The sequence below is a fragment of the Callorhinchus milii genome, unplaced genomic scaffold (assembly GCF_018977255.1).
Source record: "Callorhinchus milii isolate IMCB2004 unplaced genomic scaffold, IMCB_Cmil_1.0 Scaffold14, whole genome shotgun sequence".
In the NCBI taxonomy this organism is placed as follows: domain Eukaryota; kingdom Metazoa; phylum Chordata; class Chondrichthyes; order Chimaeriformes; family Callorhinchidae; genus Callorhinchus; species Callorhinchus milii.
This window is the reverse complement of record NW_024704755.1, coordinates 682,123-709,100: the sequence shown is the minus strand read 5'-3', so window position 1 is coordinate 709,100 and position 26,978 is coordinate 682,123. Positions and strand designations below refer to the sequence as shown.

General features: G+C 41.2%; 1 protein-coding gene across 1 annotated transcript; it reads right to left on the bottom strand.

The window, feature by feature from the left end:
• Positions 1–919: 919 nt before the first annotated feature.
• Positions 920–25,824, bottom strand: terb1 (telomere repeat binding bouquet formation protein 1). The gene is made up of 20 exons (XM_042340379.1): positions 25,734–25,824; positions 24,316–24,392; positions 23,575–23,685; positions 23,008–23,136; positions 22,357–22,488; positions 22,139–22,199; positions 20,993–21,108; positions 20,131–20,253; positions 19,858–20,010; positions 19,003–19,134; positions 16,237–16,362; positions 15,038–15,198; positions 13,840–14,238; positions 12,537–12,870; positions 11,441–11,539; positions 10,896–11,066; positions 7,293–7,400; positions 2,366–2,469; positions 1,656–1,859; positions 920–1,104 (listed from the first exon to the last, which is right to left on the bottom strand). The coding sequence occupies exons 2-20, from the start codon at positions 24,347–24,349 to the stop codon at positions 1,066–1,068; spliced, it is 2,736 nt and encodes a 911-aa protein (XP_042196313.1). The 5' UTR covers positions 24,350–24,392; positions 25,734–25,824; the 3' UTR covers positions 920–1,065.
• Between the last annotated feature and the right edge of the window lie 1,154 nt (positions 25,825–26,978).

Below are 26,978 nucleotides of genomic sequence, written 5' to 3'. Positions count from 1 at the left end.
CCCTTAATTGATTTTGAAGGTAGTAGGTACTCTAGTACCTCACCCAAGTGGCCGTGTATGTGAAAACCAAAACAGAAGTCCCTGGGAACACTCAGCAGGTCAGGCAGCATCTATGGAGAAAGGAAAGGGAGTCAACGTTTCAGATCCACGATCCTTCGTCAGAACTGGGGCATGTTGGGAAGGAGAGGCCTTGTATATGACATGACTAGTGTAGACAACGCTTTAACATTAGTGCGGCTTCTACAGCCTGTTCAGCTCTGGCATAGCTGAGGAACAATTTTGTTTTTTTGCATTAAAATAGAGAAAAGTGTAAAACTGGGAGGAGATGCTAATAAATGCTTGACTTTGATACAGCAACTTTCACACCTGAAGGACATCTCAGTGCTTCACAGGTGTTTAAGTGAAGTGAGTGTATTTGTAGGTGAATGTGCCCCCCCCGCCCCATTTCCTAATATGGGGCTTGAACCTATAACATTCTTAGAGGCAAAAGTGTGATTATGTAGTGGTTCATTCCTTACAAGAACATTGCTGGCCACAAAGCACAAGTGATTTTCAATCCATGAAATTATGATCGTGTGTGTAGGATGCTTGTATTATTGAAACGCTTACCTTCTTGGTGATACAGAACTAGATACTTACCATCTGGTACTTGCACAAGTGTTGTACTTCCTCAGCAGACTATAGATCACTGGAGCCCATAAGCACCAAGCCCAGTACTGGGATTTGCACACATGCCTTTCTTTGCTGCGAGTCATTGGGAGAAATCCTGGCCAATGTTCCCCTCTGATCAGGGGTGGTGAAGCCGAATGTAGCACATAGTGCCTTCTTGGTTCAAAAAAAAGGCATAAAAGAGCAATATTTTTTGATGTAACATCTATTTAATGTAATGGTTTAAACAGCTGGAGCATCCATGTGGGAATAGGATGGCATTACTTTTCTTTCTGCATCTTTTTAAATAGAATTGTCCTTGCTTTTGCATAGAAATAGAAGGTTCAGTCTTCCAGTGGTGTAAATCATAAATACAGAATCCGTGCTCATCCATAACATGGACGTGTATATGAAGTGTCAATGCCTCACCATTTGCTGGCTGTCACTTTTTTTTCCCTAAGGGTTTGAGAAACAAGTAGAATTTAGAAACTAATATCATGGCAATACTATCTGTTATATTATAGTATTTACATAGAACATTACAGCACAGAAACAAGCCATTTGGCCCAACTAGTCTAGTTTATATATGATCCTCCAACCCTTCGAATCCCCTCTCTTGTAACTCTCTATTTCCTTTTCTCTCATGTATGTTTCTCTTCTTACCTCCCCCCTTCCCCCAACCTTCCTAAAGTCAGTGGATTCCAATATACCATCTATTCCAACAGTGATTTGATGGCTTAACTACAGCAACTTGTGTTACTCTGGGGAATGGAACATTACTGTGCGCAATTGTCTGCCGGGTTTCACACCCTAAATATAAAGTCAATTCACTTTATAGTATATTCTGTGAAGCGCTTTGAGATGTCTATATCAAATGGAAGTATTATTATTAAAATATCCTGAATCCCGGAACTCAGGGGGCTCCTAATCACTACTCAATGACTCTGGTTAGATAAAACATAATTTTATCACTTAATATATTCGGTGCAAAATAATCTTTCCTTCACCTGTAAGTTCCGGTACTTCTGTGCTAGATCCACATTGGTTCGACTTTCCTGGAAGGGAAATGACCAAAGGATAGAATTCCAGTGCTTCCCCATTAGCTTCACTCCTTCTATCAGGAAAGTAACCTCTTCGGGTGTGAAATCCTTACGTTTCCTCTTTTTCCTCCTTTCTTTCAACTTAAAGTAATACCGACATGTGTCTGAATGCTACAGTAGAAAAGTAACATGAGATCATCCTGGGATTGAAACTGAGGTAAATAAACAGTGCCTTATCCCACAATCCCTTTGCCTTGCTCTCTCTCTTCCCTTCTACAAGGCATGACTCAAGACTCTCCTTTTTGACCGTGCTTTAAACCTCCCTCCTAATCCCTCATCCCAACGCTGCCCCCCACACTCGGGTCCTGATCTCTGATTGTTCAGCGCCTTGGGACGTCCTCCCGACATGAAAGACACTTGACAAATGTAATTTTTGTTGTTTATCGCATCAACAGGTCTCAAAGCGCTTCACAAGATATACTGTAAAGTGGATTGATTGTATATTTTGTGAGTGAAACGCAGCAGCCAGTTTGCACTCAGCAACATCCCACAAACAGCCATGGAGTACGTGACCAATTGTATTTGGGCCAGGACACCAGGAGAAACTCCCTTCTCTTTTTGAATAGTGCTAAACTGGGGTCCTACAATTCCGTGTTAATATACAAACAGCAACAAACCTCATCATCATCATCAAAGGAGTAAGTATGATCCTGATCATCAACCTTGGCCTTGCACTGTGACATACACAGTTCTTTTCTGGGCTCTGGCTGGTATTGTTGACCTGTACAGGAAAATCAAATATTTGTCTCACTGAAACGAGTGGGTAGCAGTGGTTGATATGTTAATTGTGTACAATATAATAATCCTCACATTTGATATTGCTCCCTATCACACTGTTGAGACTTCTCAAAGGGCTTCATAGAATAAACTGTAAAGTGGAGTAACTATGTATTTTGTGGGCGATAATCCCCTACCATCCTGCTCGCTCCCTTTGCTCAGCGGGATTCAGCCTGCTTCACGTCCCCTGCTTCCCTCGCCTCACTATTTAGCGGGCGGGCCTTCTGCCACTCTGCCCCCACCCTCTGGAACTCCATCCTGCTGTCCCTCCGCCTCACCTCCTCCCTTGCCTGCTTCAAGACCCACCTCAAGGCCCTCCTCTTCAACCGTGCTTTCGATCTTCCTGCTTCACCCTCCGACCCCCAGCTCTGGCCCAAAACTCTGTCTGTCCAGCGCCTTGGAACATCCTCCCGATGTGAAAGGGGCTATAAAAATGTAATTTTGTTGTTGTTGTTGATATCCATCATCTATTACCAGTGTCACAAACTAGTCCAGAGCCTGATATTCATCATCAATTGGGACTAGCCCCATTGTGGACTAATTGTGGATATCAAGTCTGTACATGTATGTGTCTCTCTGGTTCTCTGTCACTGTGAATTTCTCTCTGTCCCTTGCTCTCTCTATCCATGTACTGGATCAGGAACCTTCACCTCAAGCTGCATGTGTACAATTAAAACCTATTGCTGACATCATAACCCGATTTAATTTCTGAACCTCTGCTCTGATACAGATAAGTGGTATTCTAATGTAGAAGTCATACCTGTTTTCAGCAACTGCTCATGGGATTGGACCAAAGTGGCCTTTATGTAAAGGTGGCCTCTGAATAAGGGTTCAATGGTGTGTTTAGCATTTCTAAGTGTACAGAAAAATACAGTTCACATACAAACCCATAAATCAAACTAGTTTGAATAAATAAATCAGTTACAAAAAATAAATAATTTCCGCTAGACTCCAAGCGCCAACTCAACGCTGAGCAGCCCACCAGACCAGATCTGGCCTCTGAATAGGGTGTCGGTACTCTGACAGGACTAAGAAAGTAGCCACTGGTTACGATAGGCAGGTGATTGCTTAATAGAGGTGGTTGCTTTAACAGGTTTGACTGTATTCCTTTCGTTTGCCATTTTTTTCCTTTTCTCCCCTCTTGCAGGGGCTGACTCATTGCTTGCAGTACAGTTCTCCGATACGTAATCCAAGTGGTCTTTCTTCACATCTATTCCCACACACTACGTGTTGGCAGGTTGTTCAACCATGAAGGACAATATAGTACAGCCTTAGCTGACCCTAACCTCATCTGACGTACACACACACACACACATTTTAAGTGGTAGATCACTGCCTGGCACAGAGATTCTGAGTCCAATAGCAGTCCAAATTGCTGTTTTGAATCAACTAACTTAGCATTGACTCACATTTGAACTTATGACCATCTAGCCTGTATATCTTAGTGTTACACTGTGGTGCTTTTATCTACTAGGCCATTGGAGATGTTTAAGCACTTTGATACACTCCATGTGTTAATGCAAGTTGTTGTTGTATGTATTTTCTCTGATCCTGCTTCAATCCAAGAGAGGAAAGGGAAAAATTGAAAGGTCAACACGTCTGGCACAAGGCACAGTTGTGCTTTCAAACACAATAGGTTCTGTATCAAATATAGCTTTTTTTAAAAAAAGGTAAGGTGAAAGGACTTGCACTTTTAATTTGTTTTAAATATTCTTCATAATAATAATCCTTGCATTTGATATAGCATCTTATCACTTGGGAGACGTCTCAAAACGCTTCACTGAACATATCGTAAAATGGAGTGACTCTATATTTTATGGGCAAAACACAGCAGCCAATTGCGCACAGCAGTGTCCCACAAACAGTCGTGGATTGAGTGACAATGGGTGATAAAGTATTAATATAAAAATCAGATACATTTCAGTTTTTAACCCTGTGTGAAGTCAGTGCCTAAACTGAATGACTGTGTCTTGTTTAGTTGATCTGAGTTCCCCTTTAATTTGAAAAGCCAGTGTCCTCTGGTGTAGTTGGCTGCATGAGGATGACCCCCATGTCCTCATTATCTAGGGAGCCCGGGGCCATTGTTACACAGTACATGATTTCATACTCACATTAGAAACACCACACTCAAGCCAGAGACACCGTTGATATTGTGTTAAGCTCGATGAAGATATGCTTACAGTTTTCCCAGGGCAGGCTGCAATCCAAAGCTACGGTTGTCAAAATGTCCATTTTAGCTATTCTTAATCTATCTTCCTTCCTGTTTCCCACTCCAATTTAATATTCTCCTGCTTGCAGCACACACGTACACAGCCAGACACATGCACATACACGCTGTCAGAACAGAAATAAGCTCAACTCAGACCCGAGGGGTTTCCAAGTCACATTACATTGCCTATCAAGCCTTTATCAGCTTGTCTTAATTTGCTAGTCCAGGACAGGGGTATTTTTGTTCAGGCTGAAAACAGACACACTGCTTGAAATGCAAATATTGCGGATGAAAATGTCTCCTGAATAACATGTTCGGTTTAGAATTAGACAGGACAGCACTTCTGTGACGACAATACAAGTAAGAGGTACAAAAGCATAGACCCTGTTATTTTCTATCAACTGTGATTTTTCCAATTCAGAATAACTTGGAAAAACTGAATAAGCTCCTGACCAGTAAAATCATTGAAGGCTACAGGGAAAGAATTGGGAAAAAAGGGCAATTGGGAAAAACAGCGAGGGAAGGCATAGGTACACTGACCTTCTTCCAGGATGAACATGTTTCTAATTACATTATACTATTATTCTTGTCCCTTTCTTGGGGAAAATATATTATAATAATAACCCTTGCATTTGATATAGAACATTACCACATCATCGAGATGTCTCAAAGATAAGAATACTCGCATCTCCCCCTTCAGCGTCTAATAATGGAGTTGGGTTTACTATTCAGATATTTTTCATGTTAAATGGGCTAGAGGCAGACCCCTCCTTTACCTTCAAAATCCTGATGCTGTTCTCAAAGATGATGTTGGGAGAAGCCAGACTGTGACCTTTCGACAAACAAATAACTCAAAACCACCATTTACAGACAATTGGAGGGGAAGAGAATATTAAAAATCTACCTTCTTGATTCTACCCTTATCATAATAGATGAAAAATAAATGCAACAAGCACCTGCCTCAGACAAAAAATAATTTTAATATTTAAAGACTGTACAAAGTGCTTCAGTTATGCAGCAACCAAAATTGCCTAGCTTTTTTTGAAAAAAATGTTTCAAGCCCAGTAACTCATTACATTTATTTATAGTTTGCCCTTTTGCTGGAAGCATTTTATTCTATTCCTTTCAGAATGACAGCTGAGCCACAAAAAACACCTGATCCCATCCAATCACACTACAATTCTCCAGGGTCTCCACATTTCAGCAGCCATTCTGCGACAAAAAACTCTTTTTTTTGAGGTTACAAAATTATGTGGCGTCCAGTAAATATGCGTATTTAAATGTCACGCTTTTCCAGGCTACTTTAGTCCTTTGAGTATAACTGTCGGGATCATTGACACCACACCATCACGGCTAACCTGAGGTTCAGGAAAATCTGAAAGGGATTGCTTTACAAGATCCATTTAAGATGACCTGACCCTGACTCCATACCATCTCAATATTCTTTCCCTTCCCCCAACTCAGCCCCAAAACATTTTAACATGAAAAACATGCTGTCAAATTGTTTAAACTAATATGAGGCATAAAAATGGTTCACCTTCTACATAAATTCATAGTCTCAATGGCTTCATAAAAAGATGTAAAGGTGTGAAAAATGTCATGTTTGTAATTGGGTTCAAATTTTTAATAAAGTCGATGGCAGAATTTTCCATCAAGGACTAAGATTGTGTGAGGAAAGGGGAGGATATCCCACTATGTAGGCTCTAGCAATAAAACAGGAGTATTAATGCAACAATAATAATCCTCGTATTTGATATAGCGCTTTATCACCTTGTTGAGACGTCTCAAAGCACTTCACAGAATATACTGTAATGTGAATTGACTACATATTTTGTGGGAGAAATGCGGTTATAATATTGTAACTCTCATACAACTAGAGAAGATCAAGCTGAGAAAATACTCTCAGCAACATTAGAATATGGCTGGAGCAGAAACCATCCAGTGTGAACGTCTTGTCCAGTAGCTGTTCGGCGGCCTTTCATCTCCCAACTTGCCTACAGAAGTCAACAATATGTTTTCCCTGTCATAGAAAACCAGGATTATTCACTTACTTTAGATTCAATCATTATACCTCAAGCAAAGGTGCACTCCATGCACCCATTCAATTAGAAAGAACTGCCTTCCTCGGCCTGAACAGATTTGAGAGCAGAGAACTGTGTGATTCTCTAGTTCCTTCATTGTATAATGATTCCAGTTGGTTCTTTTTGTTGTTCATTGAAGACTTACATTGTTGTGCTTATAAAGGTGAGGAATGCAGTAATGGGGAAACAGAACACATGCCCACTCTCCGCACCACTGTCAGCACAAAGCACCATTCGATAGGTGCTCATCAGTCATTATTCATGTGTCAGCTGATAAAGGAGCATTGCAATGGTCCTCAACTGAAATCCACTGACAGAAAAACTGAGCAGTGCTTGCAATCAGGAGTAGGAATTCTAGTTACCTCTGGACTGGCAGAGATCAGTTAACTCAGCACAAACTGGAGTCGAACCTGGGTTTTTGCCCCTCTGTATGGCTCAGGCATTCACCAGATAAACCTACCAAGATAATCTACTCACCATTTGTGTAACTGTGTTTACCAGCTGCTTTCAATGGGTTTAAAATCTGCCTGCTGCTGAAATCTGTACCTCTAGATGTACATTCTTTAACTGGTGTCAAAACAATCCCTACAAAAGAAAAAAAAGATTAAAAGTGTTTGTTCAGCAAATAACCCACAGAGCTGAGGGAAAAGTGGCATCACCTGACAGCAGCTCTTCCTTTTTAACCTATCTCCACAAGCATCTTCCTGCCTGATCTTGTCCCATCAGGTCTTCCTGCTTAGCATACGGTAAATACAACAGGAATGGATGATGTGTATACCATAAAATATCACGGTATACAACAACATTACATTTGTATAGTGGCTTTCACGTTGGGAGGACATCCCAAGGCGCTGGACAGAGTTAGGAACCCGAGCTGAGGGTAGGGATGGGGGAATGGGGAGGGCGGTGGGGGGGAAGCAGGGAGATCGAAAGCACAGTCAAAGAGGAGGGTCTTGAAGGTGGCATTGGAGAGGTTGAGATGGAGGGACTGCGGGATGGAGTTCCAGAGAGTGAGTGCAGAGTGGCGGAAGGCCCGCCCGTTGATAGTGGGGCAAGCAAGGCGAGGGACGTGAAGCAGACCGGAGCCTGTTGAGCGGAGGGAGGGAACAGCGTGATAGGGGGTTAGGAAGAGGTAGGGGGGAGCAAGAACATGGAGGGCTTTGAAGGTGAAATGCAAATTTATGTATTTGAAGCCATCGGATGCATTTGACTGACAGCCAGTAGAGTTTACACCACCAGCACAAACAGCTGAACCCACTCTGGTGGGATGGAGTGAAGGTGTGCTTAAGCATAGAATGCCCCAGTTAAGTTTTTAACATTGGCATCTATGGCAAAACACGGTGTCAGGCAAAACTGTGCAGCATTGGGATCTGGGGATTAACAAAGCATGACCTGAAGAATTCAGCAAACGTTTCATTCTGTTTGTATAACCGGGGAAACTTGCTACCGGTAGCAAACAGCTAGATCTCAGTGTGTTGAGTCTATCCTACCTACTTAATCTTTTAAAGGAAAGTGCTGCCAAAACAATCTCTCAACCCAAAGGCAATCAAACAAAAAAACTGCAGAACTTTTATCCATCACTCCAACTCCACCAGTTGAGGACATTTCAAACAGGCAGAAACCAGGAAGATTTTTTTTTACACAGAGGGTAACAGCTAGTGAAGATTACCAGAGACCATGGGAGAGGCCAGGATACTGGGGCTCACTTAAGAAAGTGCTTGATGCTCTTACGGGAAAACATTCAGGTGGATATTCTGGAAGGATAAGATTAAAGGAATTGAAAGGTCTTTTATGATCTCTCTCTCCATACCACCCTCAGCAGTACAGCAACCATCATACCCTCCGGAATAGTTGATTATCTAGGTGCAAACATACAACCCCTAATCCCAAAGAGATATTTATCCAGCTCACCGTTGAAGGCTTTCGATCCACGCAACTCTTGCAGAATCTGTTCCACATTGCAGCTTGATTACTACATTTCGCCCACAAAATATACAGTCAACTCACTTTACAATATATTCTGTAGTGCGCTTGGAGACGTGTCAAAGACGTGATAAGGTGCTATATCAAATGCAAGGATTATTATATTACAGAATCACTTCTACCCCATTTGTCTGAACTGGAACTGAACCCAAGTCCCATAGGTGTAAACCCCAGAAATACAGTGTAATACACTGTCATATGTACTCATTCATTGCACAAATATTTTGGTTGGATGATTTAAGTTGAGTTCTGATGTTGTTGTCTCTGTGGAAGTTTGTATTGATCGCTGTGGTTTTTTTTAAACCGGAGTCAAGAAAATCTCTGGAATCAACAAAATGACTGATAATCTCTCGTTGTAAAAATTAACCCTCATCACACCACAAGGTACTAATGATCACATTATATTTGTAAGCTGTAGAGGGATAAGAAGAGGGAATTCTGCTTGATTTTCTGCTGTCCTTTCTCCCTCACATCCGCACCACAACTGGCACCGCCTTCCATCACCTCCGGAACATCGCCAGACTATGGCATTACCTCACCCCTCACGCTGCTGAAACCCTGGTTCACGCCTTTGTCACCTCAAGGCTGGACTATGGGAACTCTCTCCTCGCCGGCCTTCCCGCCACCTCCCTCCACAAGCTGCAGGTCATCCAGAACTCTGCAGCTCGTGTACTGTCCCGCACTAGGCTTCGGGACCACATCACTCCCACCCTCGCTCGCCTCCACTGGCTCCCCATCCCCCAGAGGATTGATTTCAAGATCCTCATCCTCACCTACAAGGCCATTCACGGCCTCGCTCCCTCCTACCTCTCCAACCTACTATCCCCCTACCTACCTGCCCGTACCCTCCGTTCCTCTGGCTCCGGTCTGCTCCACGTCCCCCGCCCCAATCGCCCTACCATTGGTGGTCGGGCCTTCAGCCTCAGCCCCGAGGCTCTGGAACTCTATCCCCCAGTGCCTTCGCCGCTTCCTCCCTCTCCTCCTTCAAGGCCGGTCTCAAAACCTTTCTCTTTGACCGAGCCTTCAGCTCCCCTCTCGACTCTCTTCCCCCTCCTCGCTCCCTCCCATCCCTCCCCTCACCCTGACCATTTCCCCCCTCCTCGCTCCCTCCCCTCCCCTCACCCTGACCATTTCCCCCCTGCTCGGGTCATGACCCAACTGTGCAGCGCCTTGGGACGTCCTCCTGACGTGAAAGGCGCTTTATAAATGGAATCTTGTTGTTGTTGTTGTTGATTTTCCTTACTTAAAGCTACTAAAGTCAAATGTAGTGCCTTGCCACAAGTAAGCTACTGAGAACAGTATATATGATTTCTGGCAGAATCCAACAGGATTACTTTATGAAAAGTCTATACTTCCAGATAAGTAATATATATTATATATATATCCTGCTGATACTCACTGTCTAGACTCACACATATAGAATAGGCACTTAGGCAAGTACAGGAAGGTACCCATTAAACTAACTAAACACAAATTAGTGCCTCAGGAAAGGAGAGAGAAGCCTGGATAAAACAAGAACAATTAAAACAAATTAATGGATGATATGTCACAACATTTCTGAAGTTGCAATAACCTCTTGAATAGAATGAAAAAATATTTATTTTGGAAAATAAATTCGACTTAATCCTTTGAAGGTTAAAGCATCAGCATTTGGGGAACTGCATTAGCTCTGCTTACCCAAGCACAACTAAATATTGCTTACGTTGCCATAAAAGAGTGATAAAGCTGAAAGCTTCAGTAGTCTCAAACAACTGGCCTAGTGCCAGAAGACAGAGGCCACCTCTCAAAGCCTCCTGTTTACTGTTTAAAAATTGACTTCTCTCTGTCTCTTTTTAAAAAACTCTATTTTTATTGTTATTTTGGGGTGAAAAATGTGAAGTCGTCAAGATGGAGCAGAATTTCAGTTGCTAATTATCAGCTCAGGCATCGCGACTTCATTGTTCAGGACAGCACGGGGAAGAGTCCAGTGCTGAGAGAGCTTTGGGGGGGGGGAGGGGGATGTCTGGACAAGCACATCTAGGTCCATTCAACAATTAAAAGAATAGAACCACTAATTTAATCACATCATCACTTAAAGATAATGACCTGTTTACTTACTTCTGTACGTTGCAGCAGTGTTTTTATTATAACTCATTAATTTCTTGAGGGATTTTTTGTATCGGTCTTCAGCATCCTGAATCACTTTGTGCCTGTCACATTTATAGGGGCACAAATGGAGAATCCTGCTGAAACTGCGACTATTTAGCGATGGTGCTGCTTTCACGCAACCTAATAAAGAAAAAAGACATTCTACCAATTCTTTAAAAACAACATCTTTCAGAGTGGCTAGAATAGGCATCTTCGCCTGGCTACAGTTGGGAAATGTCTGCTTTGTTGGATTGTAAAAGCTAAGAGAATAGTGGGCAAAGCTGCATTGCTAACCATGCGTCACCTCAAATTGGTGGTCAGAGACATCAGAGACTGAGCGATCACAAAGTGATTCAGGATGGTGAAGCAAACTATGAAATTGTACTGGTCCAAATAACTAGAAATTTGGTCAAATTTGAATGATTTACAATATAGTATTAGGTATATACTTCTAAGCCATCAGATAATGGACATTTTCAGAAATCAGAGTACAAAACCACAGAGTAAATATCTACCTGTACATCTGAACACTGTTTCCACACTGTTTGAAAGTGCCGGGCTGCTATTACCATGGGCTTCGCTGTTAATGAGATCTGAGCACAGAATCAGTGGATCTGCGGAACAACAGATAACTGGATATTGACATCTCTTTTTACAATGGATTTTTTAAATCAATAAAGTTATTTTCTTCTCTTAAGCAATATTGTGTGCCTCATCTTATCTAAAATGACCAGGCTCTCTGTCAATGGCCACTCTGTCTGCCAAGGCTAGCAGGTAAACAAGAGCAGCCTGGGTAGCTGAAAAATCATTTATAATAATCCTTGCATTTGATACATCATTTAGAAAATTAAAATGTCTCAATTATTGTCAAGTTAATGGCTGTTATTGTCATTTTGTGTATAGAAAAGTCTGACCCAGAGAGTACAGCTAACTACAGCTAAATCTTCTCAACAACGAACATGAAGAATTTCAAGCACAAGATCTCTCATTAAAGTTCATCTTTACCAATATTGTATTGTTTAAAGTTAGCATTTGTGCAGATGGAATCTCAAGATAATCCATACCTATGCAGTTGTGTTGCCTTCGTTTTCTCATAATTGAAGCAGGTTTTTTGAACAGGTCTCGTCTATAAAGTGGAAAGAATCAAGAAACAAACTGACATGTAACTTGAACTGAAATAATACAACGGACCTGGTCATGGACCTATCTAAATGGATCATTACATTATAATAATAATCCTTGCATTTGATAGTGAAATGTAAAGTTGAAATTTTTCAAACTGATTCACAGGAAACCGCTGTATAGTATAGTGATTGTATGCTCCCTGAGCAGTAAGAAGCAGTGACAAGTGAAGAAATTCTACTGAATTGCGGTGACCTACTCCAGGCTCTCTGCCAATGGTCACTCTGTCGGGGAGGAAGACATCAGCAGCAGGCCAGTGAAGCCCTACTGCTTTTACACTGTCTGCCTACAGCCAGTTCTGAAGTGACACAGCCAGAATCCTGGGGAATGAGGTAGGATCCAGAGTCAACTGAATGAAGAGAATTTTAACAATTAATATCACTACTCTGTAATTGCTATGATTTTATTACCTTATTAATATTTACTTACTCCTTACAAGAGGTACAGTATCCCTTATCATGGGTATGCTCCTTGCTACATTTCCGTTCTTTCCCTGAGCAACGAATTGCGCAGACCCAGAACTGCCCCGTGCCTTTGAAGTTCCATTTCGGTGCAAATATCCAGTGGATTCCCTAGAGCCAACACTGCCACCGTGTGGGCCAATGGGCACACCATACTGCCACTGGCTGCTCGCATCTCTTGTTCTTGGAATACAATTTGCTCTGTCAAAACCGCCCATCCTGGACTGAGCTGCAGCGGTAGTTTCTCTAATCGATTCCAGTGCCACATCATCTTCTACAAATATCTGTCGCCTCACCCTTTCCTTAAAAACAAGAAACAATAAATATTAAGAAAGCGTTTCTCTTGTTCCATTACCATTCAGTCCATACAAATATACAGTCAATTCACTTTACAGTATATTCTCTGAAGCACTTTGAGACATCTAAAAGACACGAAAAACACTTTATCAAATGCCAGCATTATTATTATACACGTCCTTAATATATTTTGGCCTGTTTTCAGAAGCAACTCAAGACTCAGATAAAGTTTGAGATCTGTGTTTTGGAAGTCATCACGTTATGAGTATGTCAATAGACTCCTCTTATGACTGTGGTCCAGTGCACAACGTGGTGCAGTAACAACAACTTGCATTTACCCTTCATGCAGGATAGGAGCTGGGCATGGAGCAGTCTTTGCTGCGTTGGCTAGGCACGACCGAGTGTGTTGCAATTCGCTCAGCATCATGGGGTGGGGGTTGGAATAATGATCAGGTTATTATGGTAACAACTCCTGATCACTAACCAGTCGCTCTGCTGGAAAGTGCATGTGTGGAGATGAGATAAAAGTCAGGATTGAGTTCCACTGTGATTCTCCTTCCCCTTCACTCAGAAACACAGCCAGTGGCACTCACTGTCTAGATTCACAAATTAAGAATGACCACTTGGATGAAGTACAGAAGGGCAGCTGATACCCACAGAGCAGAACTTCAGTATGAGATAGCATGCTCAAGACAGGAGAGAGATTAGTGATGTACTGTATCACAGAAGTGGGATGTGGAAACCCAATCCAAGCTGTGCCGTGTTACTAATCTCCATTTCAGTGAGGAGCTGGCTGGAGGCCGGGTGCTCCCCAAGGATGAATGGTGAGGAATCAAATAGCACTGTCAGCATTTTCCAAGACAACCCTTGAACACATTCTACGACCAAATTCTGAACGCAACTAACAGACAAATAAGCTACCCAGAGAAACGGGCAGTTTAATGAAAACAGTAACTTTAAACAAATTTCCTCACCACTAGCTGTCGGTCTCTGCATTGATTTCTATCTTCATCTCTTGAATGGGACAAACCGACCGAGCGAATAACAGAACCCTCCTTGCTCTGTCCATCTACTGCATAACGGTAATCTAAATTTCTTTTTATTGGAGTGCAATTGTTAATTGTTCTTTTCCATTCTGTATTTCCAGGCTGAGGAAGTTTATCTATTTTTCCACTATCCATGCAAGGTTTATCCAAAATGTGTGTCTCTCCATAGTGTTTCACAGCCTGTCCTTTTCTTTGGTTATCTGTCTGCTGTAGTCCTGGGTACACTGAATGGTATGCCTGAAGCTCCTCGTTTACACTTGGACTTGATTTTGCGGCCATTTTCTGTACCTCCGTGTCTCTGGTGTTCATAAAGCGGTTTGTGGCAAGCTATTGACATAATTAAAATGAAGATGAATTAACTTAAATAAAATGTCAACATTTAAATAAGAAAACAGAAATAGAATGCTGTACCAGTAACACATTACTGCCGTGGTGTGAGTGTGAGTGACAGAGGGCCTTGTCATGTGGCTTGTCTACCTGTGGCTATGAGCATTAAAAACACTGCACAACATTTTGGTAAGGGGAAGAGCTGTTTGTGACCAACAAGTTGAATAACAGACTGTATATATAAACTGCCTGGGGATCACTGGACAATAGAGTGGAGCTAAGGTCAACTCAACCCACTGACTTTCAATACTGTAGCCTTGCCAGATTAAAGTTAGTATTACCCTGCTGAATTCCTTTTTTTTTCAGAAAAAAAATCATTATTCATTTTACTTGCTGAGAGAGGGAGAGAGAGAGAAACAGTTAGGGACAGGAGGAGGCCATTCAGCCCATCAAGCCTGCCTACCAATGTATTAGATCATGGCAGATCTTTTCATTCTATTGATACCCATATTTCCTGAGTATTTATCAATGTTGTGATCTCTCTTTTAAACATCTCAACTGTGTCTCGTTTTTGATTTCAATAATTAACCAAATCCCTAGTAAAATCAATGCCAGAATGGCCTCTTATCACCTTGATCTGCTCACTGAACCTTCTCCCTCTAGTTCCCCCACCTCCCTTGCCACTGCCCCCTACAGATAAATCAAAACATAGTGGCCAATAATTATAATTCACTTCTAGTTCAAAAGCCTTTGGAATATAAAACATTTCAAACGTGTCAAGAAAACTTAAGAATTCAACCTCTTCTTGCTGATTTTCTAATGTTTTCATCCGACTCAGAAACTCTTGCGCAAATTTCCAGTAACCTTTCAGACAGCTGTTTTTCGGGTAGTTGATGTCACATGGCGCAAGCGTATCTCTTGGCTGCGAATGCTCAATCAGATTGTCTGATAGTCTCTCAGCTTGAAAAGACACAACAGTAAATATTTAGCTTCAACAACCAAAGGCTACAGGCACTGAGATCCAGAGTTTAAAATCTGCACATCAATCTGTTGCTCTTTAAATCCTTTTTCTGCAATCTGTATTGAAGTCTGTGATGTTAAACATTACTGAGAATCACACATCATACATGTGCGTTCCCACGCTCAGATCTGCCACGAGGGGAAGCAGGAGCTTCCCAACAGTATCAAGCAATACACAGCAATAATTTCCTGGATTAGTTCCCTAGTCTAAGCTGGTAAGGGCGTTAGAACTGGTCTTGGTGTTCCTGGAATAGGAACTGAGAAATTTGCAGTATTTTCTCCAACTCACCAGTTCAGTACTGGAGGAACATTACATTATCAGAAGTGATATCCTGTAATTAATATTTCAGCATTGTGAGACGTTGCCCCCTGTACAGGGCGCCACATAAATGAAAGGTGTTGTAATAATCCTTGAATTTGATGTACCATCTTATCGCCTGGTCAAAATGTCCCAAAGCACTTGATGGGATTTATTTTGAAGTGTGGTGACTGTGCGTTTGTAATCAGAGATATTAGACAACGCTTGGTTCTAGTTGACATTAAAGATTCCGTGGCAATATTTGGAAGAGCAGGAGAGTTTTTCCACTGTTTTCCACTCCCTCATCATAAAATACCACAAACAGGTTCATCTATCTCATTGCTGTTTGTGGAGTACTGGCTGCTCAGATCAGCTGCTGCTTACATAGCAAGTTATTAGCTCAAAATACTTCACTGCGAAGAGCAGAAATGTTTCAATCTAATGAGGCCACCAATGTATATCACATGTATTGTTATTTATTGTGTTTAACTGAAATAGTACAAAGCAGTTCTCTGCTTGGTACTCCTGTCTTTTAAAACACTGATGTTTAGCAGGTAATGGAATTGTTTTGACACTAACCATGAAAAGTCACCGAATGAAATGGGTGCTGCCCACGTTTCATATCCAGACATGGCCTTTGCTAGAGACTGTAAAGAACAGGAACTTGTATGTACACTCACTTATGCGTTGACAACTCTGTAACACAAAAGTGGCTGCTTTCCTTTGTTCCTCATCCTGGGATTCTGCCACTATTTGGATCATCAGTGGAAGCCCGTTGTTCTGCAGGAGCTGATACTGATGGTCCTCTGAAAGAATAAAACATTTCAACCAGTTTTTCAAGCTTTTGCTAACAGACACCAGTAAAATCACAGACAACAAAATCCAAAACTCTTGTCAAGGAATTCCACATTGAAATTTGAACCATCTTTGTGCCTCTCTTGATCACTTTGACTTGTGCTGTGACCTGAGTGGCTAATACTCAGGTGCAATACCATCAGGGTGCTTCAACTATGGAACTGTACAACATGAGGCATTGGAGATTGGAGGAAAAAAGTGAGAAAATTGAGGGGAGGGAGTGAAAAGGAAGCAAGCATGTGTCTTTAATTTGGATTGACAAAGTAGTATTATATTGAGGGGGTTTCGCCCACAAATGCAGTCAATTCACTTTACGGTATATATTGCGTAGCACTTTGAGACGTCTAGAAGACGTGAAAAGCACTATATCAAATGCAAGGATTATTATATATTATATATTTCTTCTGCCTGAACTTCCATTTTGCAGACATATAACTTAACTGAAAAAAATCAGTTCCAACACACCACATTGCCAGACACACCATACTTTGCTTGAGATTTCCTAGGGGTAAAAGACAAAAGCAAGATCCTTCTCACAGAAAAAACAGAATTTAAGGAAGGATCAGCCTAGGCTGCTCTGATACCTCTGAATGATTGACTCTAGACCTTTATTGGTAAAGGCCTGGGGAAAATGGTGGTCAATCAATACGTCTTTTCGCTAAGGATTTTTAAAAAAATGTTGGGATTCCAACTCCTTTGTAGGCTTAAGATGATGTAACGCAGTAAGCAATATCTGGGAATACAGACGGAGCCATGAAATGCATTGGAGAAAATAAAAACACAGAAAGAGAGTCTTTTCCTTTCATTTATATATACGAGGTATAGATCTTTTTGATGATTGCTGCGGTCTTGATAAATCTGCAGTGACAACATACTGTCATTGCAGATTTATCAAGAAGACCGCAGCAATCATCAAAAAGATCTACGCCTTAGTATATATAAATGAAAGGAAAAGACTCTCTTTCTGTGTTAAGGTTTTACTGTGAACAGCATAAGTGACCACAAAAATCAGGCTGCCTGTAAGTGACAGAAGGGCTCCTGCCAGCACAACAGCTCTTCTTAAAAAGGACCTAAAAATACTATACTTATGTAAAACACATGTTCTTTCTGCCCTGATGGTCAAAACAGTGAGTGGTGTGGGTTGTTGGTGCCGAAAGAATATGAGAGAAAGGAAGAAGATTAAAAATAAAACAGAGCTCCCTGATGGCCCAGGTAGTAGAAGCCCTTTGTTGTTCATATCCAAAGCCGCTTTTATATTCTGCGATTGCCTGCAGAGTCACAGGGCCTCTCAGGGTGAGAGGATGAAATGCTTTTCTGCGGCTTGCCTGAATTCTGTGGCATCAGCGTATATGTAGCACAGTAGCATCAGATATGGTGTGCATGTACAAGTGCTTCAGAATTCTATTTTCCCCAAATAAGCAGAAGTAAAACTGAAAGGGGAAATAGATGCCTCATACTCAGTATTTTGAGCTTCCGCAAGTAACTGCAATATAATGCAGATCTCAGCTGGACGCGAGTTGGGAGGAAAATAACCAGTTTCTGAAATCTAGCATGGGTTTCAACTGTGATGTCCAGAAGATCACTTAGGCAGTTTTACTGTGTAAGCACATGTATAAACTCTTAACAATACTTAATATGTTTACCTTAATCAGTTACATTTCATGCAATTTATAATTAATTCTGAAGTCTATAATGTGGTCTACCACTGTAATGTCTATACTAGTTCATACTCTTACTATAATAAGTTAAAGCACATGATTTATGCTAAGGGTCCTGGAATTCTACTTTACAAGCTTTTCTCCTCCAATTCCCACCCCCCATCCCGCCCTTAAAGCACTGAGTGGGATATGGTTCCATGTGCAGAAAAGGTTTTTTGTGTTCCTCTCTATTCTCCATGGAGTCCTGTAGCTCAGTGGTTAGAGCACTCGCTTTTCAAGCGAGAAACCTGAGTTCAATTCCAGGCAGAGGGCGAAACTTTGGGCAAGTTTCCTTACTCCACACAGAGCCTAATAATAATCCCTCCAAAAAAACAAAACAATAATAAATTGGTCATTTTCAATCTATGATTTGTGTTTTGGACATTGCTGTGCGCAATTGGCTGCCGCGTTCGCCCACAAATATACAGTCAATTCATTTTACAGTGTGTTCTGTGAAGCGCTTTGGGACGTCCTCCCGACGTGAAAAGCGTTATATCAAATGCAAGGATTATTATTATTATTTACATGCAAATCCAGACAGTTGCCATCAATCATGAGTTCTGATTTTGGTTATCGTCGAAAAACAGACTGTGAAAAGGTGACCTGATTAATGAGGTGGTCACTAGGCAAGGTGCCAGTGCACATAGTTTCCCTGACATTTTGAGCAAGACAAGAACAATCTGGCTCTGCACCATATCCTGAAGGCAATGCTAATACTTGGATAAGCATTTGCTGCAGGGCAGTACATTAGCGTGAAAGTAAACACAGTCCAAAGAATAAACGAAGGTTGTGAAACAGTTACTTCTAAATGTATTCTCAGAAAATTAATCAATTTTAATGTCAGATAAATAAACTGTAAATGCTTAAACAGCCCAGTCATTCGCTGCTACTTACCACACGAGTCGGTGCAGTGTCCAATCGCGAGAATGATGCCTAATTTACCACTGAAGTCGTGATTGCCCTGTGACAACAGCATCAATAGTTTGGGTACGATTGAATATTCTGTCAACCGGGATGCAACTGAAGCTATCAAAATATAAAAATAGTAAGCAGTTATTTTTTGAAAAAATAATATACCTACATTTCCTTGTTATAAAATAGAAACTCTGAGTGAGGAAACTCTGAGACAAGGTCAGGTGATTCCCCACCAGAAAGAAGGCAAAAATTGTCAAATAAATCACTCTCAGAGCTGAGCAAGAGTCCTGAGGGGCAGCTGTCTGTTTTCCTGAACATTGAGGGTTTCCTAAGAGGACAAAATAATTATAAAATGAGGGCAATGTGGAATTATCAATTGAAATTTATAATTTAAATTATAACTTTACTTATTCAAAAACAGTTCTAATTTTCTTTTATTATATTAGCGTTTTTGAGCTCCTCTGATTGCTCTCAGTTGAGAGTACTATAATTGCCTCAGAACCTTTGGGATGAGGAAGGAGAGAAAATCAGACTCTATTCTGCTGCAATCCAGTAACCTTTGCTGAAATTTGTGCATATATAGGTTAAGTGAGGAAAGGATTGAAGAAAAAAGGAAGGGGGAAAATTAGAAAAAGATCAATATATGGTTTATGCCTATTGGGCAGTAACAACTGATGTTCATGACAATCATAGAATCTTACAGCACAGAAGGAGGCCATTTGGCCTATTGTGCCTGTGCCGACTCTTTGAAAGCTACTAACTAATCCCACTGCCCCGCTCTAACCCCATAGCCCTGCAATTTTTTCCTTTTTAAGTACCTCACAATTTACTCACAATTTTCTGCAATGCAGGAATCCAAAGTCTTTGTCAGAATTACAGCAAGCTTGGCAGTTGAACAATTCCTTCCAGCTTCATCTATCAACTTGACAAGAACTTCAGCAAGAGTATCCAGGCCTCCAACGTTAGAAAAGCAGTCCTGTGCATATGCTTAGGGGAAAATGTAAGAATCGGGCATGAAACTGTGGCAATTAGAAACAACTTCCAATACTTACCTTCTTAAATATTTTTATACCCGATACAGACTGACTCAAACAGCTAGATACTTACTGTTGTTGGCGACTGTGAGTCCAACAAACGAACAAATGGGACGGATTATTTCCTGCCGGGGGTATTTCTGTAGGCAGTCTCTTGCAAATAGAAAGACTGTTGTACATATTCTCTGATTCTCTTCTGTAACAGTTACACAAAGATTACTGCACATGGCATGGCACTCAAAACCAGTCAATTCAACAACTGCATCGATTTAAGATAGTTGTTGGAAGAAACAGAGGAGAGATTAGGAAAAAAAAATTCAGTTCGGATCTGGAATGCATTACCTGAAAGGATAGTGGAAGCCGATTCAATAACAACTTTTAAGAGTGAGGTAGATGGGTATTTGGGGAGGGCAGGATTGCAGGGCTATGGAGAGAAAGCGGGCCGGCGGGATTGAGTTGGATTACTCTTTTAGAAGCCGGCGCAGAAGCGATGAGCCGAATGGCCTCTTTCTGTGCTGCATGATTCTATGAGCTGTATCCTGTTTTAATCCTTGCTATTGGATTGCTGAATGTGGCAGACACTTCCACAGCTGTGGATAGTGCTCTCTGCTAACTTGAGTGGAAATAGCTTGGACACAAATTGCAATTCCTACATTTATTTTCTTTTTTTATAGCGCTAAGCAGTTGGGACAAAATCCTGGCACTCGCTATGTAACAATATCGCCACAAGGACCATAGCAGTTTAAAGAGGTCTTTACAGAGCAATTAATACTGCGACTGGATTCAGATTAATGCAGTTCACTTTAAATTGTTGCGCGGTCAGGTTTAACAAAATAAATACTTCACAGAAAAAATGTTCACTTCTTCCCAACTAGCAAAGTCGTGTCATGTTGAAAGCAGGGATTGCTGCTTTATAAACTGAGGTTGTTTAATACCATTCTGTGGATTGTTGACGCAGGCACAGAGTGTACTCCCAATGGACGACCACAACTCATAGCACTGGCTGATATTTTGGTGTATGGAATGCTTGTTTGATATTGGGAAGCTGCTTCTAGTGAAAACAAGAACAAAAACTGTAAACCTAATAATGCTTTCTGGAGAATGTTCCACAGTTCATTTAATCTTTCATGCACTTGTTTATAAACACATTAAAAGATTCATTGAGAAATGAACAGAAACACCCATACCCCTACACAGTTTCAGATCTCATAAGGAATAGATACCAAACACTCAGTAAACTATTATATTATTGGTCTTGAAGCTTTGCTTTCAGTGTTTTAGAACTCACCATAACTTAATACACAGTTGATTGTTCATGCTGAAACACTTCAGTTTAGGCAGGTTACAAAGGTTTATTGTATCTTGCATATCTTGCATTGCGCATTCAAGTAACAAGATATTTGGATATATTGTACACAAAAACTGAAAGAAACCCTTCTCTGTACACTATAATTACAGGAAATAAAACACAGATGGAGAGCAGCAATTACAGACCACTTTTTCACTTTGGGGGATCAGGTATCAGATTATATATTGGCAGAGATGAAGGTGTGAAGTGTCTGACTGTGTTCACTGCCTTACAAATACAAAAAATAATTTTATTGACTCATAACAAGCAAATGAACACTCAAAAACATTTCATTCTGAGTTATGAGAAAAGTTGTAAATATTGTATCTTTGTTGAGAGTGAATCAGATTATCCTGGAAGTAACATTCTGCTAGATTCTCTCTCAATTTCATTATCAGCTAATTAATTGGAACAATGGGAAGCACACGTCCACAACAGAGCAGCATTCAATGGGCCACAGGTTGATTTTTCAAGATATAAACTACAGTATGTTTTGAGAATCTTACCTAGGGCATGTCATAATAATAATAATGAACCTTGCATTTGATATAGCGCCTTATTACATCTTCGAGAAGTCTCAAAGTGCTTTACAGAATATACTGTAAAGTGAATTGACTGTATATTTTGTGGGCGAAACACCGCAGTCAATTACGTACACCACAGTCATAGGTTGTGTGACCAAATTATTATTATTATTATGTCATTGGAAAATGTAAGTCAATTTCTTAATCACCTGAACAAAATCAGAAGAATATCGATGCATCCAGTTGTTCTTGCTAAGCCTTGCCCGAACTCTGCAAAACAAAAGTACAGAGCCAAACCTTTGTTCAGCAACGCCGTCCCAGATCTGGAGCAAGCACTCCAGGGTCAGAGATGGGACAAACAGGGAAGTTAACATGCTTAATTTAAATTATATGGTTTCTTTACACTATAAACACAAAGCTCTCTTACTGTTGTGTGACACTAACACCAGGATCACATATACAGCTATCCTCTTTAGATTGAGTGAAGCTTCCTTCTGAGCCAGTGAAGAGGCAAAATAAGAAAGTAGTTCTGTAGTACATAAGGTTTGCTGGCAGTAAACTAGAAATCACAAGAAACAAGAATTGCCATCATCTGCTTTTATGATTTAAATCAAATAACAGTCCTTGATATAGATCTTTTAATGTAAAAAAATCTCAAAAGTTTAAAAGGTAATTACTATTAAGTGTAGTGATCAATTTTCTAGGCAAACGATGCAGCCAATTTGCACAAAGCCAGGATGCATGTCCCTGCTTCATGTCCTCTGCTCCACCAATGGCAGTCGGGCTTTCAGCCTATCTGCCCCCACTCTCTAGAACTCCATCTAGAAGTCCCCTTGGCTCACCCCTTCCCTCGACGCATTCAAGGTGGGACACTCAACTAACCACTTCAAATTAACTTAAGGGAGAACCTCAGGTAAATGTTTAACCAATTGGCATGAGAGACTGCTTCCTTAAAATCAATCCCACTTTTAAAACAATCTATAAAAGCCTCTTCTCTTCACCTTCTCTGTTCCATTTGGTTAGTGGGAAAGACACATGTAAAAATGGGAAATACTTGAATAAAATAAGCCTTTCATACCACTGCTTTCAGCTAGACCTCCTAATGTAAAGAGGGCAGCCTCCTGAACAGTAGAATCATTGCTCAATTTTACAAGTCCATTTACAAACTGCAGGCCTCCAATTTCACGAAAATAATCACTTGCTGAATCTAATAGTGAGAGAAACGTACGTTATGAGAAAAAACTTCAACTTTACGGTTTTAGGTGTACAAAACTTAAAATTGCATTTGGGAAATATTGCCATTTATTAAATTCTTAAAGAATCCCAAGGGCTCAGTAAAATTATTGTCAAAAGAGAAAATGCAGGTATTTGCTACTTTTAAACACATATAATTTTAAAAAAGCATTAAAATCTGTATCTGCTGCTGTTTGACATTGGCTGTCAATGCTGGCATTAACTGCCATCTCTGCATCTTCACAGCAAATGATTGACAATTTCAACAGAATTGCTGCACGGATATAGTTAATTCACTGTTAGTTTACAGGAAATCATATGGCAAGTGTCTATTGCAATTCAAAAAATATATAGATTAATTCCTGAAAATACCAACTACACAAAATTTTGACAAGCATGCGATCCATCTTACTGTTCTGTTGACATATGGAATAAATGGTGACCAAGGCTTGTTTCTGACCCAAAGGACTGTCCATCTGGTATTTCAGGCATTCAAGCAATAAATTTAAATCTGTTTTTAACCCTGTAGATTGAGATAAAATCTTACAATAAGGTTTCTGCATTTGAATGCTGTAATAAGATTGTTATTCATCAGTCAAAACATAGTGAAAACACAGTTAAGATCTGCTCTGCCTGAGCAATAATAATAATAATAATCCTTGCATTTGATATAGCGCTTTTCACGTCGGGAGGACGTCCCAAAGCGCTTCACAGAACACACTGTAAAGTGAATTGACTGTATATTTGTGGGCGAACGCGGCAGCCAATTGCGCACAGCAATGTTCCACAAAGTCTTCGATTGAAAATGACCAATTTATTATTGTTTTTGTTTTTTGGAGGGATTGTTATTAGGCTCTGTGTGGAGTAAGGAAACTTGCCCAAGGTTTCGCCCTCTGCCTGGAATTGAACTCAGGTCTCTCACTTGCAAAGCGAGTGCTCTAACCACTGAGCTACAGGACTTCATATACCCAATCAAAGTCACAACTCCCATCTTCTGAATACTAAAGTAAAAACATTTTCTCAATGTACTAAAGGCCCTTTTTCACAATGAAAATTAGAACATTATCTACACTGTTTGTTGAATGTCTACACTCCACCACACATGTCCTATGAACCTTCATTATTAAATTAACTCAATACAGAAATTGCTTACCACAAAAAATGCTGCCACTTTCTGAGTTTTCCATGTTCTCCACAAACCCTAGCACAAAGGTTCCTAGATTATCGATCCTGTAATTTAAATACATTATTGATTCTCTAGGAAGTCTGCATACTCACTGCATGTCTTGTAAGCCGGAAAAGCTTTACTGTATTTTCCACGAAGGAAGTGGTATCTATTCACAATATTTATGCCAGACAGAAATAGGTAATTCAAGTCAATGCTGGTGTTTTTCTACACATGAGCCAGTGCAATCTAACTGTCCTGTGTATTGATCTTAATGGTTTTCTCCTGTTATCCTCACTCACTACCTTTGCCTCCTTCAAGGTCCACCTCAAGGCCTTCCTCTTTGACCCTGCTTTTGACCATCTTTTCTTCTCTCCCACCCCCAACACCACTCTGTTAGCCCACATCCTCAGCTCAGGCGCAAACCTTGGATCTCGGGATATCCTCCTGACACGAAGGGCGCTATATAAATGTAAATTTGTATTGTAATTTGCATTGTATGCTTTTTAATATCCTTTTTTCAAGCAACTAAAAATGTTGCCAGGCTTTGCCTCAACAACAATTTGAGGCTGAGAATTCAACACTTCAACTGCCCTCTACGTAAAGAAATATTGCCTAACCTCCACCTGAATTCCTTTTATGTTTATCTTAAATGCATTTCCTCTCGCTACTGACCCACTGACCAGCGAAAACAATTCATTACTATTTATCCTATCATTTTAATCCTTCGATCCATTATCCTGAAAACCTCGAGCAGTCAACACCAGACAACATTTCAGCAATTCAGATCTTTAAAATGTAGCATTAAAATGCACATTCTCCTCTCGGGGCCACTCTTCCATTCAAGTTGAACAACAGAAAGCGGCTTCGGGAACCTTTCACGTTGTGCCACACCAGTACGGCTCATCTCAGTGAGCGGTTGTGGAGTACGGTTCGGGACGTCCTCCCGACGTGAAAGGCGCTCGATAAATGGAATCTTGTTGTTGTTGTTTGTACGTGGAGTGGGGGGGCCTTTCGTACAACACATTTCACGGTTTGTTTTTAAAATATCGCAGCTTCGGGACATTTCCAGCCTCGGGGGCGGACGTGTCTCACAAGCGAACGACTGCCCTCGTGAAGGGCGGCAGTGCCGGGGGTAGAAGATGCTGAGAGGAGGGTCACTTCCACTCCTCCAGCCACGAGGAACGGGGTTTTGTTTCAAACAGATAAAACATGTCTTTGAAAATGCAGCATCTTCATCAACTCAGGCCTCGCGGTCCCTCTCACACACACACACACAAAGTGAGAGACACAGCAATACCCACAGGTTCGCAGTGGATTAACCAGTTTAACCCCCTCCCCCCCTCCCCCACTGTGCAGTACATAGGGCCCTATTTATTTTCAAATCCACAGACCCTGACACTCACCGTTGGTGGAGTGTGGATGTACAATCCCTACAATACAATCCCCCACCGGATATATTTTTTTCCCACACAAAACGGATCCCAATTTTTTTTTTTTTTTTTTTAAAAAAACAAAAAAGTGTGAAACGCTGAGGATTCGCGGGGAACGATTTTTTTTTTCTTCGGTTTAAACCCTCTCCCCCGAACCTTTCACCTGAGGGAGAGCGGTATGTCAGTGTGTATGTCAGTCAGTCGGGCTGCGCTGGGCCCCTATCCGCTCGGCCCCGGCGGGTGTCAGTCAGTCCGACGCCATTAGCGGCCGAGACCGAGATGATGAACTGTTGGCCTCGAGCGCCTCACCTCACAGCCGCTTCCCGCTCAAACCGCGCCCGGCTACGTCATGACGTCACCCCCCCCCCCCCCCCCGCATGGCCTGACCGCCGCCCTCGCAGTGACGTTATTACGTCCCAGGTGGCGGGACTTTCAAAGTGCCGGAGAGTGACCCTCGTGTGGATGCCCCACACGGCCGCCTCTCTGCTACTCTCCTGTGCGCACCCACTTTCCTCTCCGTATGCAGATAGTTTTTGCTTCCACCAGCGAGTTCCACAATCACACCAACATCCTCCTAAACTCCCTTCTGTATCTGCTACTGACTGTCTCATATTTATGCCCCTCGTTTTGGATTCACCAACAAGTAGAAGACAAAAAACAGCAGGTTCCCTTTCAATCGTCTCACCTCGAAAACAAATCTCTAATCTAACCAATCTCTCTTGATGGCTAAAGATAACAGCTTGATAGATAGGTAATATCAACACTCCACTTCCCGCCAACTGGCTGTGGTGTTTTCACTCACAAAATACAATTTATTCATATTCTGTGAAGCACATTGAGATGTTTCAATGACATAAGGCACTATAACAAATGCAACAACAACTTGCATTTATATAGCACTCTTCGTGCCGGACGGTGTCTTGGAGCGCTTGCAAGGATTATTATAAATATGGCCTAAACAAGGTTTACATTAATATAACACTACTTCCCTGCTTTTGTACTCTGTTCCTCTGTGGTTGGATTACTGTACAAGTCGGAAGAACAGACACTCCTGTCGTGACTGACGAGGGTGGACTTTCACAGTTTAACTTAGACAAACTTCATTGGATTCTATACATCAAATATTTAAATCCACCATCAAGCCAATCCTAGACAATGTTACCACACACTTCACAATTTTCTTGTGTTCCGAAGTGAGGTTGACAAAAACAAGACAGA

Bases quoted from the DNA above. Each gene is read 5' to 3' on its own strand.
- terb1 (XM_042340379.1), bottom strand. From the start codon at position 24,349: ATGGAAAACTCAGAAAGTGGCAGCATTTTTTGTG. The intron at 12,871-13,839 runs GTGAGGAAATTT...CTTGTTTTTAAG, and splicing joins GCAGAGACCGACAGCTAGTG to GAAAGGGTGAGGCGACAGAT. The intron at 7,401-10,895 runs GTAAGTAAACAG...TTTCTTTTGTAG, and splicing joins CACTGCTGCAACGTACAGAA to GGATTGTTTTGACACCAGTT.